The sequence below is a fragment of the Mesocricetus auratus genome, unplaced genomic scaffold (assembly GCF_017639785.1).
Source record: "Mesocricetus auratus isolate SY011 unplaced genomic scaffold, BCM_Maur_2.0 Super-Scaffold_100013, whole genome shotgun sequence".
Taxonomy (NCBI): domain Eukaryota; kingdom Metazoa; phylum Chordata; class Mammalia; order Rodentia; family Cricetidae; genus Mesocricetus; species Mesocricetus auratus.
The window spans coordinates 75,359,847-75,380,922 of record NW_024429196.1 but is presented as its reverse complement, the minus strand read 5'-3'; the positions used below and the strand labels follow the sequence as shown (position 1 = coordinate 75,380,922).

General features: G+C 55.6%; 1 protein-coding gene and 1 long non-coding RNA gene across 4 annotated transcripts; one reads left to right on the top strand and one right to left on the bottom strand.

Annotated features, from left to right (window-relative positions):
* Positions 1–666: 666 nt before the first annotated feature.
* Positions 667–10,545, bottom strand: LOC121143671. Its single transcript, XR_005880979.1, has 3 exons — positions 10,070–10,545; positions 7,406–9,450; positions 667–1,716 (listed from the first exon to the last, which is right to left on the bottom strand). It is a non-coding gene; the product is annotated as an uncharacterized LOC121143671 (long non-coding RNA).
* Positions 6,269–21,040, top strand: Dbn1 (drebrin 1). Of its 3 annotated transcripts, none has more exons than XM_005078365.4 (15): positions 6,269–6,485; positions 10,856–10,911; positions 11,471–11,583; positions 11,769–11,843; positions 11,944–12,090; positions 12,753–12,830; positions 13,055–13,206; positions 13,283–13,346; positions 16,955–17,011; positions 17,103–17,226; positions 17,964–18,101; positions 18,418–18,588; positions 18,955–19,646; positions 19,899–20,001; positions 20,166–21,040. In XM_005078365.4, exons 1-15 carry the CDS (start codon positions 6,400–6,402, stop codon positions 20,234–20,236), a joined length of 2,127 nt encoding a protein of 708 aa, XP_005078422.1. In that variant the 5' UTR covers positions 6,269–6,399; the 3' UTR covers positions 20,237–21,040. The 3 variants fall into 3 exon arrangements, with proteins under 3 accessions (XP_005078422.1, XP_005078423.1, XP_040611970.1); XM_040756036.1 differs by lacking the exon at positions 6,269–6,485 and adding an exon at positions 6,737–6,761; XM_005078366.4 differs by lacking the exon at positions 17,964–18,101.
* Positions 21,041–21,076: the final 36 nt, after the last annotated feature.

The following is a 21,076-nucleotide window of genomic DNA, read 5'->3' as shown; positions in this document are numbered from 1 at the left end:
AGGGACCCGGAACAGTAACAGAGCTGGTCACAGAAGGCAGAGGGAGCCGCCGGGGACAGCATGACAGCCTGCGGGGCACTCCTGCAGGACCTCCACACAGGCCAAGAGCATTCCCAGAAGTTGCCAACAATGTCAACCAGGCAGATAAGGCCCAGGAGTCCCCATGGTATTTCAAAGCAAGGTGACATTTGCCAGATCAGTTTAGAGAAGCTGGGCCACTGCCAGAATTGAAGAGGAACAGGTGTATGTGTGGAGAGCGTGCAGACAGCTCTTAAGAGGCTGGCGGGGGTGGGGGGGTGGGGGGGTGGGGGGGTGTGTGTGACCGGACAATGGACGACAGGAGGACAAGAGGCCCTGTCAGCTGAGCACTAGGCACGGGTAGGGAGCAGGGAGGTGGCAGCCACAGGCTGTGATTGAAGACAGAGCTAGAGGGCTCAGGAGGGCCCGAGGAGAGCCGCTGAGGGCTGCGTCTGGGGAAAGCCGGAGTAAAGGGGAGAGCTGCCGGGTACCAGTTCAGATCCTGGGCACTATAAAGCAAGTGTTAAGCTCCTCCATCACCTGCTATGATGGTTCAAGCCAGGCATGGTGGGTGGCATAGGCCTGTAATCCCAGCACTCTGGGAGACTGAGGCAGGAGGAGGGTGGGAATTCAATGGCAGACCAGAGCTGCTTGTTAAGACCGTCTTTAAAAACTAAGAAACCTAGGCTCAGAGAGGCAAAGGTGACATACACAGAGCTACCCATCGGGAATGACCAGAAATTGCTGTTCTGTGGACTAGAGGTGCAGGGACTCCCCACCACACTCCGGTACCTCTCCCTACCCTTTCACAGCGCCCCCCCCCATCCAGGGCTGCTAAGACCCCCCTGTTCCCAAGCTGAAGTGTAAGGCTGTGGGCCTGGAGCCTATACTTGGAAATGAATGTCGTTATGCCAGGCGGGAGAGGCCATTAGCTCCCTTGGAGAGAGTGCAGTATCCCCAGCCAACAAGGGCAATGTCCTTCCTAGGGGTCCGCGTGGGCAGCGGGCGGGGGAGGGGCTTTCCCCTGCTCTGAGCAACTGGAACTCATTTGCAGTCAGCAGGGAGGGGTGGCGGAGGGCGAGGGACTGTTCTCCAGAACGGATGCTTCTGTGCTGCCTCTTCAGGGCTCAGCCCCACATGGCCTGGGTACACACAGAAGGTACACACCCGCCTCTCCAAGCCCTGCTGCAGGAAAGGAATGGAGGCGTCGGCTAAAGAGCCTGGTGGCTGCCCACCCAGGGAGCAGTACACAGAGATCCACAGCCGTTGAGAATACTGGAAGGGCCCCTTCCCAGTGCGAAGAGAGGCTTAGTCTAGATTCCAGGGCCATCAGAGTGGGACGACATGCTTCGCCAGCTCGGGGCCAGGAGAGAACCAAGGGCTTTTGCTCAGTCAGTAGGTCAACTCAGGTTTCAGCCACATCCCTGGCCGCCAAAAAGGATGACCAGCACTTAAGGGACCATGTAGATGAGGGAGGGTTATCGCTGAGATTCAAACTCCTTTAAGGGGAAGTAAAAAAATGGAGATGATTTTCCAGAACTAGTTGGTGGCTTCAGCAGTGGCTGATGCTTGATACAGGCGATGGTGGCTTCCTCTTTTTCCCTCGGCTCTGCCTCCTCATGGGATCTGTCACCGAGCATGCCCTGTTCTGGCCTCAGAAGCATCCTTGAGCTGGCATGGGCCACAGGTCCGGTCCACCTAGATTACAGGTACAGGAAGGATCAAAGGAAAAGCAGAACCCTGAGGAGACTGGAGCTCAGATAGCCAGCACTGCAGCCCTCCATGCTCCTTGACTGTCCCCAGACCTCTCAACCTAGCTTCTGGAACTGCTAACCAAATTTTAGGGTGTTTAGTCCATGACCAAGGAAAGTCCTATGCTGGGGTGTGTGTGTGTGTTTTGTGTCCATGTGTTTGTGATATGCTGAAATAACATGGACTTTGCCACTGAACTGTGTCCCTCTGGGTGAGTCATTGCCCCAGCAGCCAACACACTGACAGCTTCTGCTGTGTGTATTTGCTCTTCAAGCACATCCTAGATACTTCTGAAAAAAAAAATCAACTACCACAGCAGACATCCATCTGATCCTAGCTACATGAGAGGCTGAGGCAGGGGGATCACAAATTCAAAGCTTGCCTGGGCTACAGAGTGAGTTTCAGGCCAGTTTGGGCAACTTAGTGAGACCTTGTCTTGAAATAAAAATGTTTCTAAAGATATAGCTCAGATCAGGTTACCTGTCAGCAAATCTGTGGGACTTTTTCTAGATTAGTAATGGATGTGGGAGGACCCCGCCCGCTGAAGGGGGTGCCACCCCTTGGGAGGTGGTCCTGGTTTGATGAAGAAAGCCAGAGTCAGGGAGAGCAATCTGGTAAGCAGCACGCCTCCATGGCCGCCTCTTCAGTTCCAGCCTCCTGGTCTCTGCTCTGACTTGCCCCCCAAGACGGACTCCAACCGTGAGATGAAATAAACCCTCTCCTCCCCAAGTTGTTCTGGGTCGTGGCATTTTATCACAGCAACAGAAAGCAAACTACACCACCTCCAGTGCTGGGGGAGGCGGTAATCATACGGAAGCCAGGCACACTGGCGATCTCTGACAAGATGGGAACTTGAGATACAGAGTCTGTCTCAAAACAAACCACACACAGGCACTCCAAATCTGCCTAAGGCCACGCCGATGGCAGAGCGCAGCTGGGTGAGGACACTGGTGGTGTGAGCAGAGCTAATGTGCTGGGCCCAGTGCCAGGGCGGATGCCCAGGAAGTGCTGGGCTTCATAGTGATGAGGGGGCACTTTTGAAGGTGCACTAGGTAGGATCTCAAGGGGCAGGGTGAGGCCAGGGAAGGTTCTGCCAGCTAATGCTGGAATTCCTTCAGCCTGCGTGTCCCTGCAGGATTGAAACCTCTGGGTGGGGGGGAGACTGCCAGGAGGACAGGAGGAAGGGAAGGGGGTTCCCATGTTGCTACCCAGGCTCCTTCGTCCTCCAGACAATGTCTCAAAAGGAAACCCAAAAGAGGGAAGCAGGCCACCCAAAAGTGCACAGCAAGGAGCAGGTTCCTGAGTCTGAATCCTATCTCTTCTTTTCCACTCTAGGGACCCAAAAGCCTTGGGACCAGCCTCCGGTGTGTGTGTGGAGCTCTGGGGGTGGGAGAAGCCGACATGTCAGATTTGAAGGGTGATCAGATTTGAAGGGTGTGGTTTTCAGGGGCAGTGAGCTGGCTGCAAGGAGGCAGGGTCTCCGGGTACAGGGGCCATCCTCTCTCCGATACAGATACAGTTGGATACAGTGGCCATCCTCTCTTGGATACAGTCAGATACAGCGGCCATCCTCTCTCGGATACAGTGGCCATATTCTCTCCGATATAGTGGCCATCCTCTCTCTGGTACAGACAAGGAAACAGCTACAATAGCGCCACTGGATTTCGTAATTTAAAATAATGACCTTGGCCACAAAAACACCAAGAGACTTGGTGGCTAGGGGACGAGGGGGAAACACCATGGCTTATAAGCGGTGGGACACTCCCTCTTTTGAAAAGAAGAAAAGCCAGACGTAGGGCTGTAGGATTTATGCACTACTTAAGCAAATAAGGATCTAACACCAGCTCAGCTGTATCTCCAGTCCTGAGACTGTTTCATTTTGGGGTTTTTGTTTGTTTTTGAGACAGGGTCTCTCTGTGTAGTCTGGCTGACCTAGAGCTTGATATATACACCAGGCTGGTCTCCAACACACAGGGATCCGCCTACCTCTGCCTCTCAAGTGCTAGGGTTAAAGATGTGCACCACCCATGCCTCAGCAATATTTAAAAACAAAACAATCCTGGGGAAAGCGGCTGGGTGGTGGTGGTGTATGTTCTGATCCCAGCATTTGGGAGGCAGAGACAGGTGGATCTCCGTGAGTTGGAGGCCAGCCTGGTCTACAGAGTGAGTTCCAGGACAGCCAGGTGCCAGACTACACACAGAAACCCTGTCTAAAAAGCCAAAATAATGCCGGGCAGTGGTGGTGCACGCCTTTAATCCCAGCACTTGGGAGGCAGAGGCAGTCGGATCTCTGTGAGTTCGAGGTCAGCCTGGTCTACAGAGTGAGTTCCAGGACAGCCTCCAAAGCCACAGAGAAACTCTGCCTCGAAAAACCTAAATAAATAAATAAATAAATAAAAAGCCAAAATAAATAGATAAATGAAAACGGGGGGGGGGGGGGAGGGGAGGGGGGCTAGAGAGATAACCGAGCTGTTAAGAGCTCCCAGAGGTCCAGAGTTCAATTCCCAGCATCCACATGGTGGCTCACAACCATCTATAACAGGCTCTGGTGCCCTTTTCTGGTGTGCAGGTGTACATGCAAAGAGCTCACACATAAAACATGAATGAATAAATAAAAAATTTAAAGGATTTACTTTTTAAAAATGGGGGGTGGGAGAAAAGCCAGCCAGAAGGAAAGGGGGAGCACAGAGGAGAAAAGTGGGGGAGGGGAACAAATGGCGACAAAAGCAATGGCCCATATTGTGATGGACCTGGTACTCCGTGTGCCGACCTAAAGATTAAAACAAAAACGAGAAAGAATTTGGACTTTGTTTATTTTGAGGCAGAGTCTCACAATGTAGGCCTGGCTGGCCTGGAACTCACAGAGATCTGCCTGCCTCTGCCTCCCCCAGTGCTGGCATTAAAGGCATGTGTCGTCATACCCGGCCAAATAAAATATTTTAAAAAGCGAAGCAGAACAAAAGAGGATACAGATGGGAGAGGAAGTAGGTGTGCCCAGAGCCAGTTGGGTAGGCTGGGGAGGGGCTGGGATCTGAGGAAGGAGGTTTCTAGGGTGCCTGTGGGTCTGCTTTTGGGACATGAAATGCACCAAGCAGGAGCCTGGAGAGACAGCACAGCTGAGAAAGTAGGAAGGGCCTGTGGCCAGAGATGCTGCTGCCTGGTCCTGTGCCTGAACCTCTAAGCCTCCCCCCTCCCCGGGAGAGCGCTCTCCACAGGTCTAGTGATACAGCAAACTCAAGCTCTGTCCTTACTCTGTCTCCTCACCCTCTGTTTTCCCGTCATCCCTGTTTCCCTCTGCCATCACCGTTACATTCCACCAGCATCTAGAGCTCAGGGCCCTGGACTGACCACTCCTGGGGCTCACTGTAGGTGTGAGTGGTGGAGAAACTGCCAGGGATGGGGTCATGTGTGTGGTGGGCACCCGGAGCTCCTGAGGCAGGGGGTTGCGAAATGTCGAGTTTTAAATGCAACCCTCCCCTTCGCCCCATTCCAAGCACTGCGGTGAGTTTACATACTGGCTTTGTGGCATGAGATGATTGACCAGATCAGAAGCAGGAGAGGCACTGAAACCACCTCCTCTTCCCAGATGAGGCCCGGTAGAGCTTGGCGAGGCTCTGGGTTCTGGCACCTCCCTGGGGAATGGGCTGGGAGGCTCGATGGTGATGGAAAGGTTTTCTGGAGCTGTGGACTCACCCTGGAGTGTTTGGAAAAGAAGACACGATTTCCTAGATACCCATCCAGGAAGAAGGAAATGACTGGGCTCGGGAGGAATGGCTGAGATGAGGCCATAGGGCAGGGATGCAGGGAGGGGTATGGGTTAGGGAGAGGGATCTGAGCGAGCAGGATTCGGACCGGCTGGAATAGCTAAGAGGGTGCTGCCTAAGCATGGGTCTGTAGCTGGGACAGGATGTGCAGTCGGCCCTGGGTGACCCTGGAAGTGAGGATGGTAGACTAGGAAGGGTTCTTACCGAGGAAGTGGGCTATTGACAACCCAGGCTTGGCTTGATGGGGAACTGAATTGGGTTAGGGACCAGGTAAGGACCAGAATGGGTTTAAAGTCGGGTGGGATGGACCAGAATGGGCTTAATGTGGGGTGGGATGGACCTGGGTTGAGGTAAGGTTCGGCTGGAGTAAAATGAGTCAAGAGGTTCGGTTCAATGGACCAATTATTCTGGGGAGGCACAGAGGGATGAACCTGGGCCTGGGTAGGGCTTGGAATCTTGGTGGGTTTAGAACTGGGGGAGAGGGTGTGCTACTAGGTTGGGGACTAGGACAAGACAGGTGCATGGGACTGGCCCTGGGAGCAGAATGGAAGCTTAAAGTCTGGGTACAGGTCATCAGGGAAAGGGACATGGGGGCGCCCCGGGGCAAGCTGGGAAGGGGGGGGGCGGACCTCCCCCTGGGCCGGGCCAGGGCGGCGCTAGGACCGAGCGAGCCGAGGGAGTGAGCCGGGCGGAGCCAGCGCCCCCCGCCCCCCGCCGGCCGGCTCCCCTCCCCCGGCCGCTGGCTCGCTCGCTCTCAGCGCTGCAGAGGCTCCGAGGCGGCCGCGGCGACTCCCTCATCCCCTCCCTCCGGTGTCGGTCGGTCCGTCCGTGCGTCTGTCCGTTCGGCCTCGGTCCGGCCCGCAGCATGGCCGGCGTCAGCTTCAGCGGCCACCGCCTGGAGCTGCTGGCGGCGTACGAGGAGGTGATCCGGGAGGAAAGCGCGGCCGACTGGTGAGCCCCCCGCCCCCGCCCCCGCCCCCGGCCCCTTTGTCCCCAGGCCGCCACCGCGCCTTTGTTTCTCGGAGGCTCTGCCACCGGGAAGGGAGGGGGATACCCCGAAATGGTGCAACGGCCCGGGAGAGCCGGGGAGGGGCTGCCTTTGTGCGAGCCGGGGGGAGGGGCCGGTCGGGCCAGGCGGGGCGCGCGAGCCGGGGAGCCCTGAGGCCGCCCTAGGCGCAGTGGGGACGCGGGATCCGGACGCCAACCACGCGGATGTGGAGCTCAAAGGTGGGGCCCGGGGTCCTACGGTCCCGCCGGAGCCCATCCCCCTCCCCCCCCAGCCTCCCTCCACGGGCCCGGGGGACAGGTGTGCACGGGCCAGCCAAGGGCACCTTCGCCACCTTCGAGCGGGCGAGGACCGGGTGGGGACGGGGCGGGGACCGAGCTAGCGGAGCAAGAGCAGCCTGCCCGGCCACAGCACAAAGGAAAGCTAGGGCGGGGGAGGAGCGCAGAGGGCCGGGGGCCAGCATGCCCCGCCCACCGGGGGCTTCTCAGGGTTGTCTCCCCCCACATCTAGGTTAGACTGTGATAGAAAGAGGTTCATGGCCACATGGCAACCACGAAGTGACTCCTTTATCCCTCACGGGTCGCAGAGGAAGAGAGGTAGGGCTGAGCCCTTCTCTTCCCCTTCTGGAGGAGGAGATGGCTAGGACTAGGCAGCTAGGCAGGAAGAGACCCAGGAGATGGACCCAAGCAGCTTGTCTGGATGGCCAGCTAGGAGGAAGCACGGTGGGAACCCCCGCTGAGGGAAACCCAGATGAGTAGATCTCTGGGACCCTAGCCTCTTCACTCAGCGCCAAGGGGCTGTCAGCCTCTTATTAGGGTGTTGTGAATGGACCTGAGTCTCTCCCCCTCCCCAGCTGTTATCTTACCTGAGGTGGAGGAGGGCGTAAACCACCCGAGCCCCAGGGTGTCAGGCAAACCGAGGGGTTCGATGCCCCATTCTGAACACAGCCCCCAAGTGTTCTTCTCAGGGGGCAAATCCCTGTTTTGTATTTAGGTCTCTTCACCTCATCAGACAGAAAGTAGGCTCCTCTTGGGAAAGCTGGGGCAGAGTTGGGGCTGCTCTGAGGACCCCAGTTGGGCTGGCCTCACTCTGGGAGGGCAGCCAGGTAGGGGCGCTGGAGGAGGGAACAAAATCGCCAGGCCTCCATGCCATGGTGCTGCAGCACTGGCGGGCAGCCAGGCCGGAGGGATGGACTCGAGAGACAAGTTCTTGTGTCTTGCAGGTCAGTTATAGGAGAGGTTGTTCAGGCCAAGCAGGCAGTTCCCACATTGTTGTCCCAGCCCTGTCCCTGGGGGGCTGAGATCATGAGACGCAATCTGGGCAAGTGGCCTGCTTGGCCTGGAGGAAGAACCCGTTTGGGGATATGGCCCTGCCTGAGGAGAAACACTGACCGGAACCCTGCCTTCTTCTCCAGTCTAGGGGGTGTAGACAACACCCCAAATTTCTTAACCCCTCAGAAGCAAACACTGACAGTGCAATGCTGGGCCTTCCCAAATACTGCTGCCCCACATTCTGCTCAGCGGAGGCCTGGGCTTTCACCACCAGCAACATCCATGTGGCCAAAGGGAGTTAGTTATGCAGCCCTGGCATTCGTCAGCCCCATCTGGGTGGTATGGGACACACAGAAGCACAGATGCACCTTCAAATGCATATATATATATTTGCTTACTCCCAGGGGCCTAAACAGATGTTGTGAACAGGGTGTGAAGATCACACCTTCCAGAAGATGACATGATGTTTCCCAGCTCCCATCACACAGCCGGGGGCTGGGGGAGGTCCCGAGGTTCAGTGCAGACCCTGCATTTAACAGTCCAGTGGGAGGGGCGTCCTGGGTCCAAATGTTGGGGCATGAGTGTGTGGTGTCCTCCTCCTCTACCTTGACTTTGGATGTGGGTGTGGCGGAGCTTAGGGTAGCTGACCCCCAGGTGGCAGGGTCTCTTATGGGGGCCACTGCCCTTGTGCTGGAAGCCGAGCTCTGGGGAAGTCAGACTGCAGCGGGGAAGGCCAGCAGCACCTGGTTATGATCTGATTCATCCCGTGAGAAGTTCCTGCTCTTCTTAAGTATTCTGAGAAAAGGGGGGAGGGGCTGGGCACGGCCCCTCCAGGGTTTCCAGGGCCTTTCCAGTTCTAGAACCCTGAGAGTGTGTTGGTCCTCAGCCTTCCACTCCCGGCAGGCCTGGAGCTGCTGAAGTCACACTCACCTTGCCCTAGTCTTCTTCCTGTGGCTTAGATGCTTGATAAGAGTTTGTGTCAACACCTCAAATCCCTACGGTGCTACTTTGTGCTGGACCCAGGAAGAGACAACAGTTGGTGTCAGCAGAGTTCTGCCTTCACAGAACTGACACGGCAGTGTGTGGCATCACTGTCTCCAGGGTTTAATGTTACTGAGGGGCGGACAGCTACAGCCCCCTCGTCCCCATCTCCTTTTTCCTGCTTGCTTCCCAGCCCGCCAGCCAGTCACCAGGTGCTTGTGGTATGGTAGAGAAACATTGTCCAGCAGGGTCTGGGGCTAAGAACAGATGTCTGTCTGTGTTAGCGCTCTGGGGTGAGAAGCTCAGGCTGACAGTGTCATCCTGAGTGGTCTTCGTGTATCCAAGGGCACAGGGCAGGTCTAGGGTAGAACGTAGTCTTCAGAACTGAACTTGGAAGCCAGTGTGGCCCTAGTGTGAGGATGAGTACAGCGGTCATTTTTGAAACGTGGGCTGAGCAGAACTGAACGATGGAAGGCTGGAACTGAACGTCTGAAGGAGGGCTGTGGCCCTAGCAGGGGAGAGGGGCTGCTTGGAGGTGGGTGGGCAGGATGGAAGGGGCCCTGGAGAGCCTTGAGGAGCAGCCTGTCACAGAGAGGTGTGAAGTCCAGAGCATGTCTTGGAAGAAACCAGGATTCCTGGTGCCGTCTCCGGGCTGCATCTGTGAATAGAGAGGGATACACGCTGTTTCTTTGAGGGCTCTTTGTTCCTGGCCGTGGGTTAGGACAGCCTGACAGGTGGTGGGACAGCTGTGCTGGGAGCAGCTGTCGGGTCAGCGGCTGGGGCAGCAGTTGCACCCAGGGCCCTGAGACCTCCAGCCCACCTGTGTCTCTTTGTGGAGCAAAGCAGGGAGGGGTCCAGGGAAGGGAGGGGCTGCAGGGGCCCACTTGGCCGTCTTAGCGACTAGGGCTGACGACCTCCGGGGATGGGGTCAGACCCTCCCTCTTCCCTTTGCTCCTTTCCCCCTTTTCCTTCTCCACCTCCTCCCTCTTCCTCCATTTTTTTATCTTCTTGTTTCCCCACTTCCCTCCCGTCTCTCATCATCTGTCCTCTTCCTCCTCTTCCCTTGGTCCTCCTCCCTGCTCCTCCCCTTCCTCCATCTCCCTTTTTGTCCTCTTCTCACACACCCCAGCCTCCTGACTTAGCAGACGGGAAATGGGAGTTGAGAGAGGGTCTGAAGCCCTTCTCAGTCTCAGGGACTAAGCTTCTCTTCTCCATGTGTCTCCGGCCTGCGCCTGTGTCAGGATGGGTTCTGGGGGTGGGGAGAATCTCTCCATTACCTTCTATGAAATGGATGCTGTAGGATGCCTGCCGAGGATGAATACGGAGTAGAAAAGGCTAAGAGGGAAGGAAGCCTTCTGGCCAGCCTCAGTCTACATGGCAGTCCTAGGAGGGTTCAGCTAGGGCAGAGGCAGCCTCGGAGTTAGAGGACCAGATCTTAGGGTTAGAACCTGGGAGTGACCACAGTGACCTCATCCCCATCTCAGAGAGGGAGAGAGTGAGTCTGAGGATGTCCCTGGGGTCCTTTGTGTTCGAGGAGAATACAGCTCTGGTGGGCTGGTTTCTGTGCCAATTGCTGGGTTGCTATGGTTACCAGGGGATGCCCAGCATCGAGCACCAGATTCTTCTCCTCCTCCCTCCAAACAGGGGGAGGGGCAGTGGGTACCAAGGCACGCACCAGGTAGATTCCTGGCTCTGGCCAATGAGGGATGAGAATCATGGTCGCCAGGGAACGGTAACCAAGGAACCGTTGCCTTGGAATCTCCATCTCGCACACACCCGCTCCACTGGGTTGTGGGCTGCCAGGGCTAGGGCCGGACGCTGAGCTGACTAGGCAGAGATTTCTCCCCCACTGCTCCCTGACTGCCATCTGACCCAGGTCTCCTCCGGCTCAGCGGAAATGATGCCTGGCCTCGTTGCCACAACGGACTGACAACCAAAGCTTTCCCCCTCCTTGTCCTGCTCTGCCCCGCCCCCCAATCACTCTTCCTCCCTCATGCCTTCTCCACCCAAAATTGGCTGCCTAGGACCTGACAGTTCTGTGAGCCACCCCTCCCTCTCCCCAGGGCTCTGTACACATATGAGGATGGCTCAGATGACCTCAAGCTTGCAGCATCAGGAGGTAAGAATCCCAGCTATTCCTCTCCCTTCCCACCACCTACTCTGCTTGTTTTGTTCCCCTCCCTGGCTACAATCCACCTTCCTGCCTCCGTCCAGCAGACCCACACTTGTCTGATGCTGTCCTTCCTCCTGTCGTCCCTGCATTCCTCAGAGTGTAGAGGGAGGGAGCCTAGTTTTCTGTTTGACTTCTGGAACATCAACATCACACAGCTAGGGAAGGGGTCCAGTAGGGTGGTCCAGCTCAGCACTGCTTTCTCTAGAGCTGGAAGACTTCCTTAAGGAAAGCTCATTTATCTCGCTGGGCACGAGCACCTGGTAAGACATGAGAGGTGTGATCACTGAGAAATGCAGATGTGTGAACAGCCTTTCTTCAGTCTCATCTCAAATCAGGCCCAGGAGGGTTCCGGGGCAAAGCTAGAATCCTGTCCACCCCTTCGCCTCATTACACAGAGATCTGGGCCTCTAACTTACAGAACAGAAATCCCCTGGGGGTTTTAGGCCTTTTGTAGGGTCAAGGGTCTAGGAGACGGAGAGCCCTGACACCTTCCTGGTTTCCCCAGAAGGGGGTTTGCAGGAGCTTTCCGGCCACTTCGAGAACCAGAAAGTGATGTATGGCTTCTGCAGCGTCAAGGACTCCCAGGCGGCCCTGCCAAAATATGTGCTCATCAACTGGGTATGCAGCTGTGGGATGGAGCTGGGATCGGAAGGCCCAGAGTAGTCACATTCCACCCATAGCCTCTGCTGGGGAAAATCCCACTGGTTCTCGGGAAGACAGCCTGGGCCTGGGGGCTGTTGGGCCTGGAGGCCGATGTCTTCTTCCTGTCCTTTGCTGAGCCCCCGTCACTGGGTGCATTGCAGGTTGGTGAAGATGTGCCTGATGCCCGGAAGTGTGCTTGTGCCAGCCATGTGGCTAAGGTGGCTGAATTCTTCCAGGTATGTGGGGACTGGGTACCAAGGGGGCAGGGTGAGGTCTTTATGCTGGGGGTGGTGATGGGAGTTTGGATGCCACCTAAACACTGCTTTTTCCTGGAAGGGTGTTGACGTAATTGTGAATGCCAGCAGTGTGGAAGACATCGACGCTGGTGCCATCGGGCAGCGGCTCTCCAACGGACTGGCCCGGCTCTCCAGCCCAGTATTGCATCGACTGCGGCTTCGAGAGGACGAGAGTGCTGAGCCAGTGGTCAGTGCGTCCCTGGGACAGGCTGGCCTTGCCCAGACATTGTTGTGTGATGTTTTACTCTTTTGACTCTTTGGGGGGACCCACTACCTAGCTCCCAAATAAATCACACACAGAGGTTTATTCTTAGTTAGGAACCCCCAGCCTTAGCTTGGCTTGTTTCTGGCCAGCTTTTCTTAAATTATCCCATCTACCTTTGGCCACAGGGCTTTTATCTTTCTTTATTCCTGTATATCTTTCCTCTCCTTCTTACTCCGTATCTGGCTGTGTAGCTGTGTAGCTGGGTGGCTGGCCCTGGAAGTCCCCCTCCTTCCTTTCTTGTTCCCATGCCCCTCAATCCTTTCTCCCAGATTTCTCCTCATATTTCTCCTCTCTGCCTGCCAGCCAGCCTGTTCCTCTCTCTGCCTTGCTATTAGCCGTTCAGCTCTTTATTAGACCATCGGGTGTTTTAGACAGGAAAAGTAACAGCTTCACAGAGTTACACCAATGCAGCATAAACAAAAGTAACACACTTTAAAATAATATCCCCCAACAAGACATCGCCCTTGTGACATGGTCCCTGCGTTGGGCCTCCGCAGTCTCTCTTAGCCCTTACTCTTCCCGTGTGAGTACTGAAACCGTTCAGCCTGCTCTTGGAGCTCTTATCAGGGCACTTGACTCTGCAGGGCACTACCTACCAGAAGACAGATGCCGCCGTGGAAATGAAGCGGATTAACCGCGAGCAGTTTTGGGAGCAGGCCAAGGTATGCAATGCTGACCCTGAGCCTTCAGGCCCAGGCTTCCATACCTGAGCCTCAGGGCAGCTCTGACCTCTCAGCTGAAAGAGCAAACCCTTTGGTTTCCTGCACACAGGGCTCATTCCCCCCCATTTCCCAGAAGGCCACCTCCCCAGTCTGAGTAGGGGTGGGATGGAGGGGCGAAGGCTGGCCTGGGCTCAGGGCTTGTGCTTCCTGGGTGTGGGGTGCAGAAGGAGGAGGAGCTGAGGAAGGAGGAGGAGCGGAAGAAGGCCTTGGACGCCAGGCTCAGGTTTGAGCAGGAGCGGATGGAGCAGGAGCGGCAGGAGCAGGAGGAACGGGAGCGGCGTTACCGAGAGCGGGAGCAGCAGATCGAGGAGCACAGGTGAGGTCTGGCCCGAGGCAGGGGGCTGCCCACCCCCAGCCCACCCTGAAGGGTGTGATTGCGCCTCTCATTCCAGGAGGAAACAGCAGACTCTGGAAGCCGAAGAGGCCAAGAGGAGGCTAAAGGAACAGTCTATCTTTGTAAGTTATTTTCCAGGGACGTTTATCTCCAGATTGGAAGAGAAAATCCACCTTGACCTAGCCCCTCACTGTCCTGGCTCCCCTTCCCGCTTGGGATCTGGGGGACTTGGGGTATGTTAGTTGTGAGCTCTGTACCGGGGAGGGGGCTTGAGAATTAGGTTACATGATGCTAGTGACTCAGAGGTCCTGAATGAATGCAGGCCAGTGCTTTTCGGGACCACTCACATATGCAGGGGTTCTAGAGAAGCCCCCTGCTTATGCGTGTACCCATTCATAGCAAGGTCTATATTGCGTTTACCCGTTCATAGCAAGGTCTTTGGAAAAAGCTTGTTTTATGGAAATTTCAAAGGGAGCATGCACACACAAAAGTGGACTAGCGTGGTGACTTCTGAACTAGCAGTTACCAACATCCTAAGTGGCTGCGGAACTTTTCCTGTTACCTTGTAGTTCAACCACCGCTTCAAGTTTCCTCACGGGAAAGTAACTATGTAGCAACGCTGTAACTAGCTGTTAGGGTGGTCTTCTGGTTTCAGGTCCTCTAAGGAAGGTCCCATATGAAATTGGAATTTATCACCCCGTACTGTTTTCTTATCTCAGGCCTTCTTGGGAGCTGTTCTGCTTTCCCTTCTGTTAATACGTTTATTTGTTTAGATACACTTATCTTACTTTATGTGTGTGAGTGTAGTGCCTGCAGCCTTCCAAAGACAATGGATCCCCTGGAACTGGAGTTGCAGATGGTAGTGAGCCGCCATGTGGGTGCTGGGAACCAAACCTGGGTCCCTACAGGAGCAGCAAGTGCTCTGAAGCCCTGAGGCACTTCTGCAGCCCCTTGGTCCCCTCTTTGCCTTGGGTTCTAGGAAGTTCTTGTGTGTCAAAATACTTAAGCACAAATGTGCTCTTGACCCATATTGCTGGAGTCTTGCTCTCTGTCCTACCTACAGTGCTTGGTTCAGAGGTCACATTGTTCACAGAGAAAGCCTCGGTGATAAGCTGCTCTGTGTGTGTGCATAGGTGACAGTGTGTGCATACGTGACTGTGTGCATATGTGACAGTGTGTGTGTGCGTGAGTGTGTGTGTGTGCATGTATGCATATGTAAGAGAGTGTGTGTGTGAGAATGTGTGTGTGTCTGTCTGTCTGTCTGTGGTGTGGACAGTGCATTTACCCATGCATTCACTTGCAGAGGCCAGAGATTATCCTCTGATGTCTTTCTCTATTGCTGTCCAGCTTGCTTTTTGAGACAGACTCTCTCTCTGAACCTGGTGCTTACCATTTTGGCTAATCTGTCTGGCCAGCAAGCCCCAGAGATCTGCGTCTGCACCTCCAGTGCTGGCGTTATAGACATGTGCCGCTCTGTGGGCTTAGTATGTGTCTGCTGAGCATCCAAACTTGGACCGTTATGCTTTACCTACGGAGCCTCCTCTGCAGCCTGCCTCTGCTCCTTTCTTTGTTTTTTTTTGTTTTTTTTGTTTTTTTTAACGAGACAGGGTTTCTCTGTTTTGGAGGCTGTCGGTCCAGCCTGGCCTCGAACTCACAGAGATCCGCCTGCCTCTGCCTCCCGAGTGCTGGGATTAAAGGCGTGCGCCACCAACGCCCGGCTTGCTCCTTTCTTTGATTGAGACAAAGTAAAGGAACCTGGTGAAACTACACTAGGCAAGTTTTAGGTTATGTGCTCAAAAGCAAAGAGGGTCTGAGCCAGGATTTGTAGCCTGAGCCTGTAATCCCAACACTAGGAAACCAGTGACACATACCTCTGTGACTGACTGGTCTACATCATGAGTTCTAGGCCAGCCAGTGCTACAAAGTAAGACCCTATTTCAAATATAAGAAAAAAGCTCTGTTCTTCACCTAGCTTTCCCCCTTGCCCAGCAGCCCCTTCTGTCCAGTTTGTCCCTTGAGCAGCAGGAGAGGCGATGTAAGAGGCGTTTGGTTTAGTGAGTTCCATTGAGCAGACAGTCCGCTCTGTGCTGGCCACTCACAAAGACTTGGGGCTTCATCCTGTGTTGCTCACAAAGGTTGAGGGAAGTGACCCCAGAAACAGGAAACACAATGTAGTGCCATCTGTGGTATCTGCTGGGAACTCCCTGTGGGGACCCAGAGAAGGAAATGACCTGAATGAGCCTTGCTCTGGAGGTAGTGTCCAAGCAGAGGCCTTAGAATGGAGAGGCTGAACGAAGGGTGATGGTAGGTCAGGCATTGGGGGGTGGGGCCGGGAGTGGGCTCATCTCCCATGCCAAAGCATGGAAACTGGGAAATGGTACGACTATTCTAGGCACTGTGACGGTAGCATGCAGAGGACATTATGTCCACGACTAGCAGAGTATGTGGGCGAGCTGGATCTCAGATAGATGGTGGGGTTGGAGGCAGGATGAAGACTAGATCAGATGGAGCGAGGGGAATGCAGCCAAGCAAGAGGCCTGCCTACCTGTAGTCCTCAGGTTCAGTCTCAAAACCTACGTCACGAAATAGCCCAATGGAAACTAGAGAGGGGGCCGCAGTGAACAGAGCGGCCGTCTTCCAGGGAAAGGCAGCTTCTGGCTAACTGGCTACCATGGTGTTGAGCTCAGCATTTACAAGGCCTCAGATTTGGGGTGTGTATGTGTGGTGGTAAGGGACACACACACACACACACACACACACACACACACACACACACACATGGAGGGAGAGGAGAGAGGGAGAGAGAATACAAACTGGATACTCAGGGGCCTGGGAGAGACCCCATCTCAAGAAACAAAAGCCAGGTGAGGCAGGAGAGTCGTAAGTTCAAGGTCAGCCTAACAGTTTAATGAGACCCTGTTTCAAAATAAAAACATAAAGGGCTATGGATGTAGTCACTGGTAAAATGCCTGCTTGCCTTCTGTGAGGACCCGGGTACAATCCCTAGTGTGACAAAATAAGAAACCAGATTCTATTTTCAGTCAATATGAAACTGAACTTTTTTTTTTAATTTTGGTTTTTTTGAGATAGGGTTTCTCCGTGCATCCCTGGCTGTCCTGGAACTCGACCTGTAGACCAGGTTGGCCTCGAACTCAGAGATCTGCCTGCCACTGTGTCCTGAGTGCTGGGATTAAAGGTGTGAGCCACTACAACCCGGTGGCAGCTTAATTTATATGGGTTTAAAAACTTACCGTCTGGGACTGAAGAGATGGCCCATCAGTGAACAGCATTGACTTCTCCTATAGAGGACCTGGGTTCAGTCCCTGGTACCCACATTTTGGGAGCCATATGTGGCTCCAGTTCTAGCAATGGGACACCCTCTTCTGGCCTCTGAGGACACTGCATGCACGTGGTGAACAGATAATACATGCAAGCAAAGCCCCAACACACATAAAAGGTTTTTTAATGGCTTTAAAATCCGGCATCAGAACAATATCCAATCCACAGGCCATATGCAGCCAGTGCTTGCAATGGCTTAGGTTAGCAAGAAAACGGGGTACTCCCGATGGCCCTGGGTGTCTGGTTAGGTGTGGAGTGAGTGAGGCCAGTTTCCAAGGCCTGGCCAATCTGGGAAGGAGGTGACAGAAGGAAAAAAGAAGGCTGCGTGGCAGAGATACTGCTGGGTTGTAGAAGAGATAGATGCTCAGGACATCGTCCCTTTCGTTTCCAGGGTGACCAGCAAGATGAGGAAGAGTCCCAGATGAAGAAGTCAGAATCCGAGGTGGAGGTGAGAGCTGCGGATGGCAAGTGCGTTGGGCAGGGGCTGGTTCAGCCAGCTAGCCACGCCCGGCTCTCTGACTCTCTCCTTGGGCCTTCAGGAGGCAGCGGCCATTATTGCCCAGCGGCCTGATAACCCCCGGGAGTTCTTCAGACAGCAGGAACGAGTTGCGTCAGCCTCTGCTGGCAGCTGTGACGTGCCCTCACCTTTCAACCACCGACCAGGTAGATCTTGGCCCTATCCTTGCCCGATCCATAGTCCTCAGACTGTGGCCCTAAATTCCTGTGGGACGACTTCTTGGAAAACAAGCCTTGCCCCAAGGACTCCTTGGAGAAGGCAAGGCCCTTTCAATGTGCTCATCCATAGCTTCCCAGGTGCTAGCACCCACAGGGGCTGGGCTGTGGGGCAATGCCAATGGTGGGCATTGCCCAAACAGTGGATAATACTCAAGCCCAGTTGGGCAGCTTTGGGGTAGGGACAGACACACGGCCGGTGTCGGAGCTTCCATGCCGGCTGGGACTCGGTCTGGCCTGAAGGCTCTGGATTGCATGGAGGGCGGGTCTTACCCTGGCCTTTAGTGTGAGCACCCTGGAGCCGCTGTCTTCTTGGATCCCCTGTTTGGCTTCTCCCTGCGTATGTAGCTTCTGCCTCCCCTTGAAGCGCCCTTCTATTTCCTGTCTGCTGCTCTGTGTGCTTGGTCATGTGCTGGGGTCCCAGGGGCATGGCGGACTGTACTCATTTGCGCTGCTACTCAGAGCCTGGCTGTGTGTGTCCGTGTGTGTGTGTCTGGTGCTGACTGGCTTGAGGCTGTGGCCCAGCTTGACTGGATGTAGACCCTGGCTGAAAGTGGCTTGGACTTGTAGGGATGGCCCTGGGGCGGGGGTGAGGCCTTGGGGCAGGGGCGGGGGAGACTGACCCTCTCTTGTCCTCTGTCTCTTTCTCTGTCTGTCTCTCTTGGCAGGTCGTCCGTACTGCCCTTTCATAAAGGCATCGGACAGTGGGCCTTCCTCCTCCTCCTCCTCCTCCTCTTCCCCTCCACGGACTCCCTTTCCCTATATCACCTGTCACCGCACCCCAAACCTCTCTTCCTCCCTCCCATGTAGGTAGCAGCCCCAGGCCTCGGCAGGGTGGGGTAAGGAGGGCCCCGCTTCCCAGCAGCCCCTCGCCCTTTCTCCCCCAGCCTGACTGCTGACTGCTGGTGTTTGTCCCCAGAGCAGGTACTACCTGCCACTTGTCCCTGGCCCCGAAGGGCACTGGCCCCCAGGGGCCTGATTTACAGGGTCTGGAGCAGGAACCTGGCCCCTGAGGGGCCTGGGGAGCTCATAGCCCCCACCCATACTCAAGACACGGTGGATAGTCCTGATTCTTCCTGGCTCCCCAGCCCTCACTGACTAGCCTGAGCATTTGTTCCACAGGCAGCCACCTGGACAGCCACCGGAGGATGGCGCCTACTCCCATTCCTGCCCGGAGTCCATCTGAGTCCAGCGCAGCCTCCACTCCCGTCACTGAGCAGATTGAGAGGGCCCTGGATGAGGTCACACCCTCGCAGCCTCCGCCCCCACCTCCACCACCCCCACCAGCTCAAGGTGAGAGAAGGGTTCCACCAGCATCTAGCCTTCCATCGGTCTCTGGTTGCCACAGTAACAGAGGTCAAAGGGAGCTGGTCCACTCATCACCAGCACGACCCTGCTGAGGAAGGGCGGTAGCAGAGGAGAGCTCTGGTGTTGCTGTCAGCCCTACCTTCTCTAACTGAAGTGACCATGTGACCTTCCTCCCTGGGCTACCCAGTTGTCTAAAAAACGATTGGTGCAAAGATAGTGAGGGGCCGCCGATGCCGCTGAAGCTTCTGTGGCGGTTCCTCCTCACCCGCTCCTACTTCCCTTACTCTTCAGTGGGTGGGCGGGGCATCCGTCCTTCCCCAAGGGCCCTGACTGCCTTGTACCCTGTGACAGAGGCCCAGGAGTCGACCCCCAGACTGGATGGTGAAGAGACCAGCAAGGAGGCCAAAGCAGCAGCAACCCCTCGGGCCTGGGCTGGCTGTGCAGAGGAGCCCCCTCAGGCCCAGGAGCCTCCCCTGGTGCCAAGCAGCCCCATGGAGGACTTAGTGTGCACAGAATCCCCAGAGCAGGATGTCCTGGTTGCCCCTGCAGAGCCTGCTGCCTCTACCACTTCAGTAGCTGATGCCCACGAAGCTGACACCATTGAGACCACCACTGCCACTACTGACACCACGGTTGCCAACAAAGTCACCCCTGCCGCTGCCAGCCTCATTGATCTGTGGCCTGGCAGTGGGGAAGAGGCCTCAGCCCCTCAGGCTGAGGCCAGGGTGCCCACACCGCCCTCAGGTGCTGAGGCCTCCCTGGCAGAGGTGCCTCTGCTGGATGAGGTAGCTCAGGAGCCGCTGCCAGCAGCGGGCGAAGGCTGTGCCAGCCTCCTTCATTTTGATGAGCTGCCAGAGCCTCCAGCCACCTTCTGTGACCCCGAGGAGGAAGTAGAAAGGGAGCCGCTGGCTGCCTCCCAGGTCTTGACCATGTCCTCAGCTCTAGAGGAGGTAGACCAGGTAGACCAGGCCCTGGGGCAGGAGCTGGAGCCAGAACCCCACCTGCTGACCAATGGAGAGACCACTCAAAAGGAGGGGACCCAGGTGGGACGGGCCACCCGGAGGGAGGAACAGTAAGGCCTAAGGGGGAGGGCTGGTGGCTTGTAGACCCACACTGGGAAGCAGCTTTGTTCCCTAGCAGGCATCTGTGTTTCCCCGGCAACCACTCGGAATCCTTGGTTGCCAGGGAAACGAGCTCATGCCTGATAGATCAGCTGTAGTTCTGGCAGGTGGGCCTAGTGACCTATGCTTTCTTTTCTTTCTTCTTCTTTTTTTTTTTTTTTTTTAACCCAACAGGCCAGTGAAGGATACTTCAGTCAGTCACAGGAGGAGGAGTTCGCCCAATCAGAAGAGCCGTGTGCAAAGGCTCCACCTCCTGTATTCTACAACAAGCCTCCAGGTAGTACTTCTCTGGATGAATGATGGGAAATCTGGTGACAGAATGGGGTTTGAGGGCTAGCAGTGTCACTAAACACAGTTGGCACAGCTCTTAGAGGTTGGGGGGACACAGCTGATAGCTCTGCCCAGCGGTCTCCTCCCCTCTCCTCTCCCAATGTATCCTAGAGATCGACATCACGTGCTGGGACGCAGACCCAGTACCCGAAGAGGAAGAGGGCTTCGAGGGTGCTGATTAGTAGTGGCAACTGTCTCCCCCGGCTGCCTTCGCCAAGGCTGCTCACCTGCGGTGGCCTCTGGCCAGACGGCTTGCAGCGCCTGCATTAGCGGCGGCCCCGCCTGGCACCCACTCTGGACTCCGGCGCTGGCCAGGGATCTTGTCTGCTCCCCTACCCACAGGGCCTGACTTTTACAGCTTTTCTCTTTTTTTTAAAGTTGATAGACTTGTACAGTTGACTGGTTTTCCTCCCGTTGGTAGTTGAGATGATGTTGCAGATTCCACCCCCTTCCTGCCCAGACCAGATTGTAGCTTAGTCTCTCGCTCGGCCGACCAGGGTGGAGGCCTCACCCTGCTTGGGACCTGGTGGGAGTTGGGGGTTCTGGTGGGAAAATGTTCCCCCCATCACTTTTCCTAGTTTTATGTTTCTTGGAAAAATATCACTTTGTATTCTCTATCCAGGGCTTCAGATATTTTGCACGAATTTTAAAACATGGCAATAAATGGCTCGTGGGCTCTGGCTCCCTGGGACCCCTCCCCTTCTCTTTACCCTTGCTGCTTGGTCGGAAGGAATTGTCAGGTCCACTTGGGGCCCCTTGGCTTCCCGCCCTCTCCTGCCGGGCAGGTCCCAGGCTGGAGGTCCTAGGCGTGACTCAAGTCAGGGCTTATAGATGGGACCCAGGGGTTTGGGTGGCCCCTCCCCGATTCCTTCCTCTCTGCTTGGGTTCTTTTTCACATTAACTTTTCCCCCATTTTCTTTCTTTTTTAAAGCACAAACTTATGTAATGGGTCGTGCTTATGTCTGTTAATAAAGAAATCCAGATCCCTTCGGGCCTCTGCTCTGGGCCTCCAGGGGTTGATC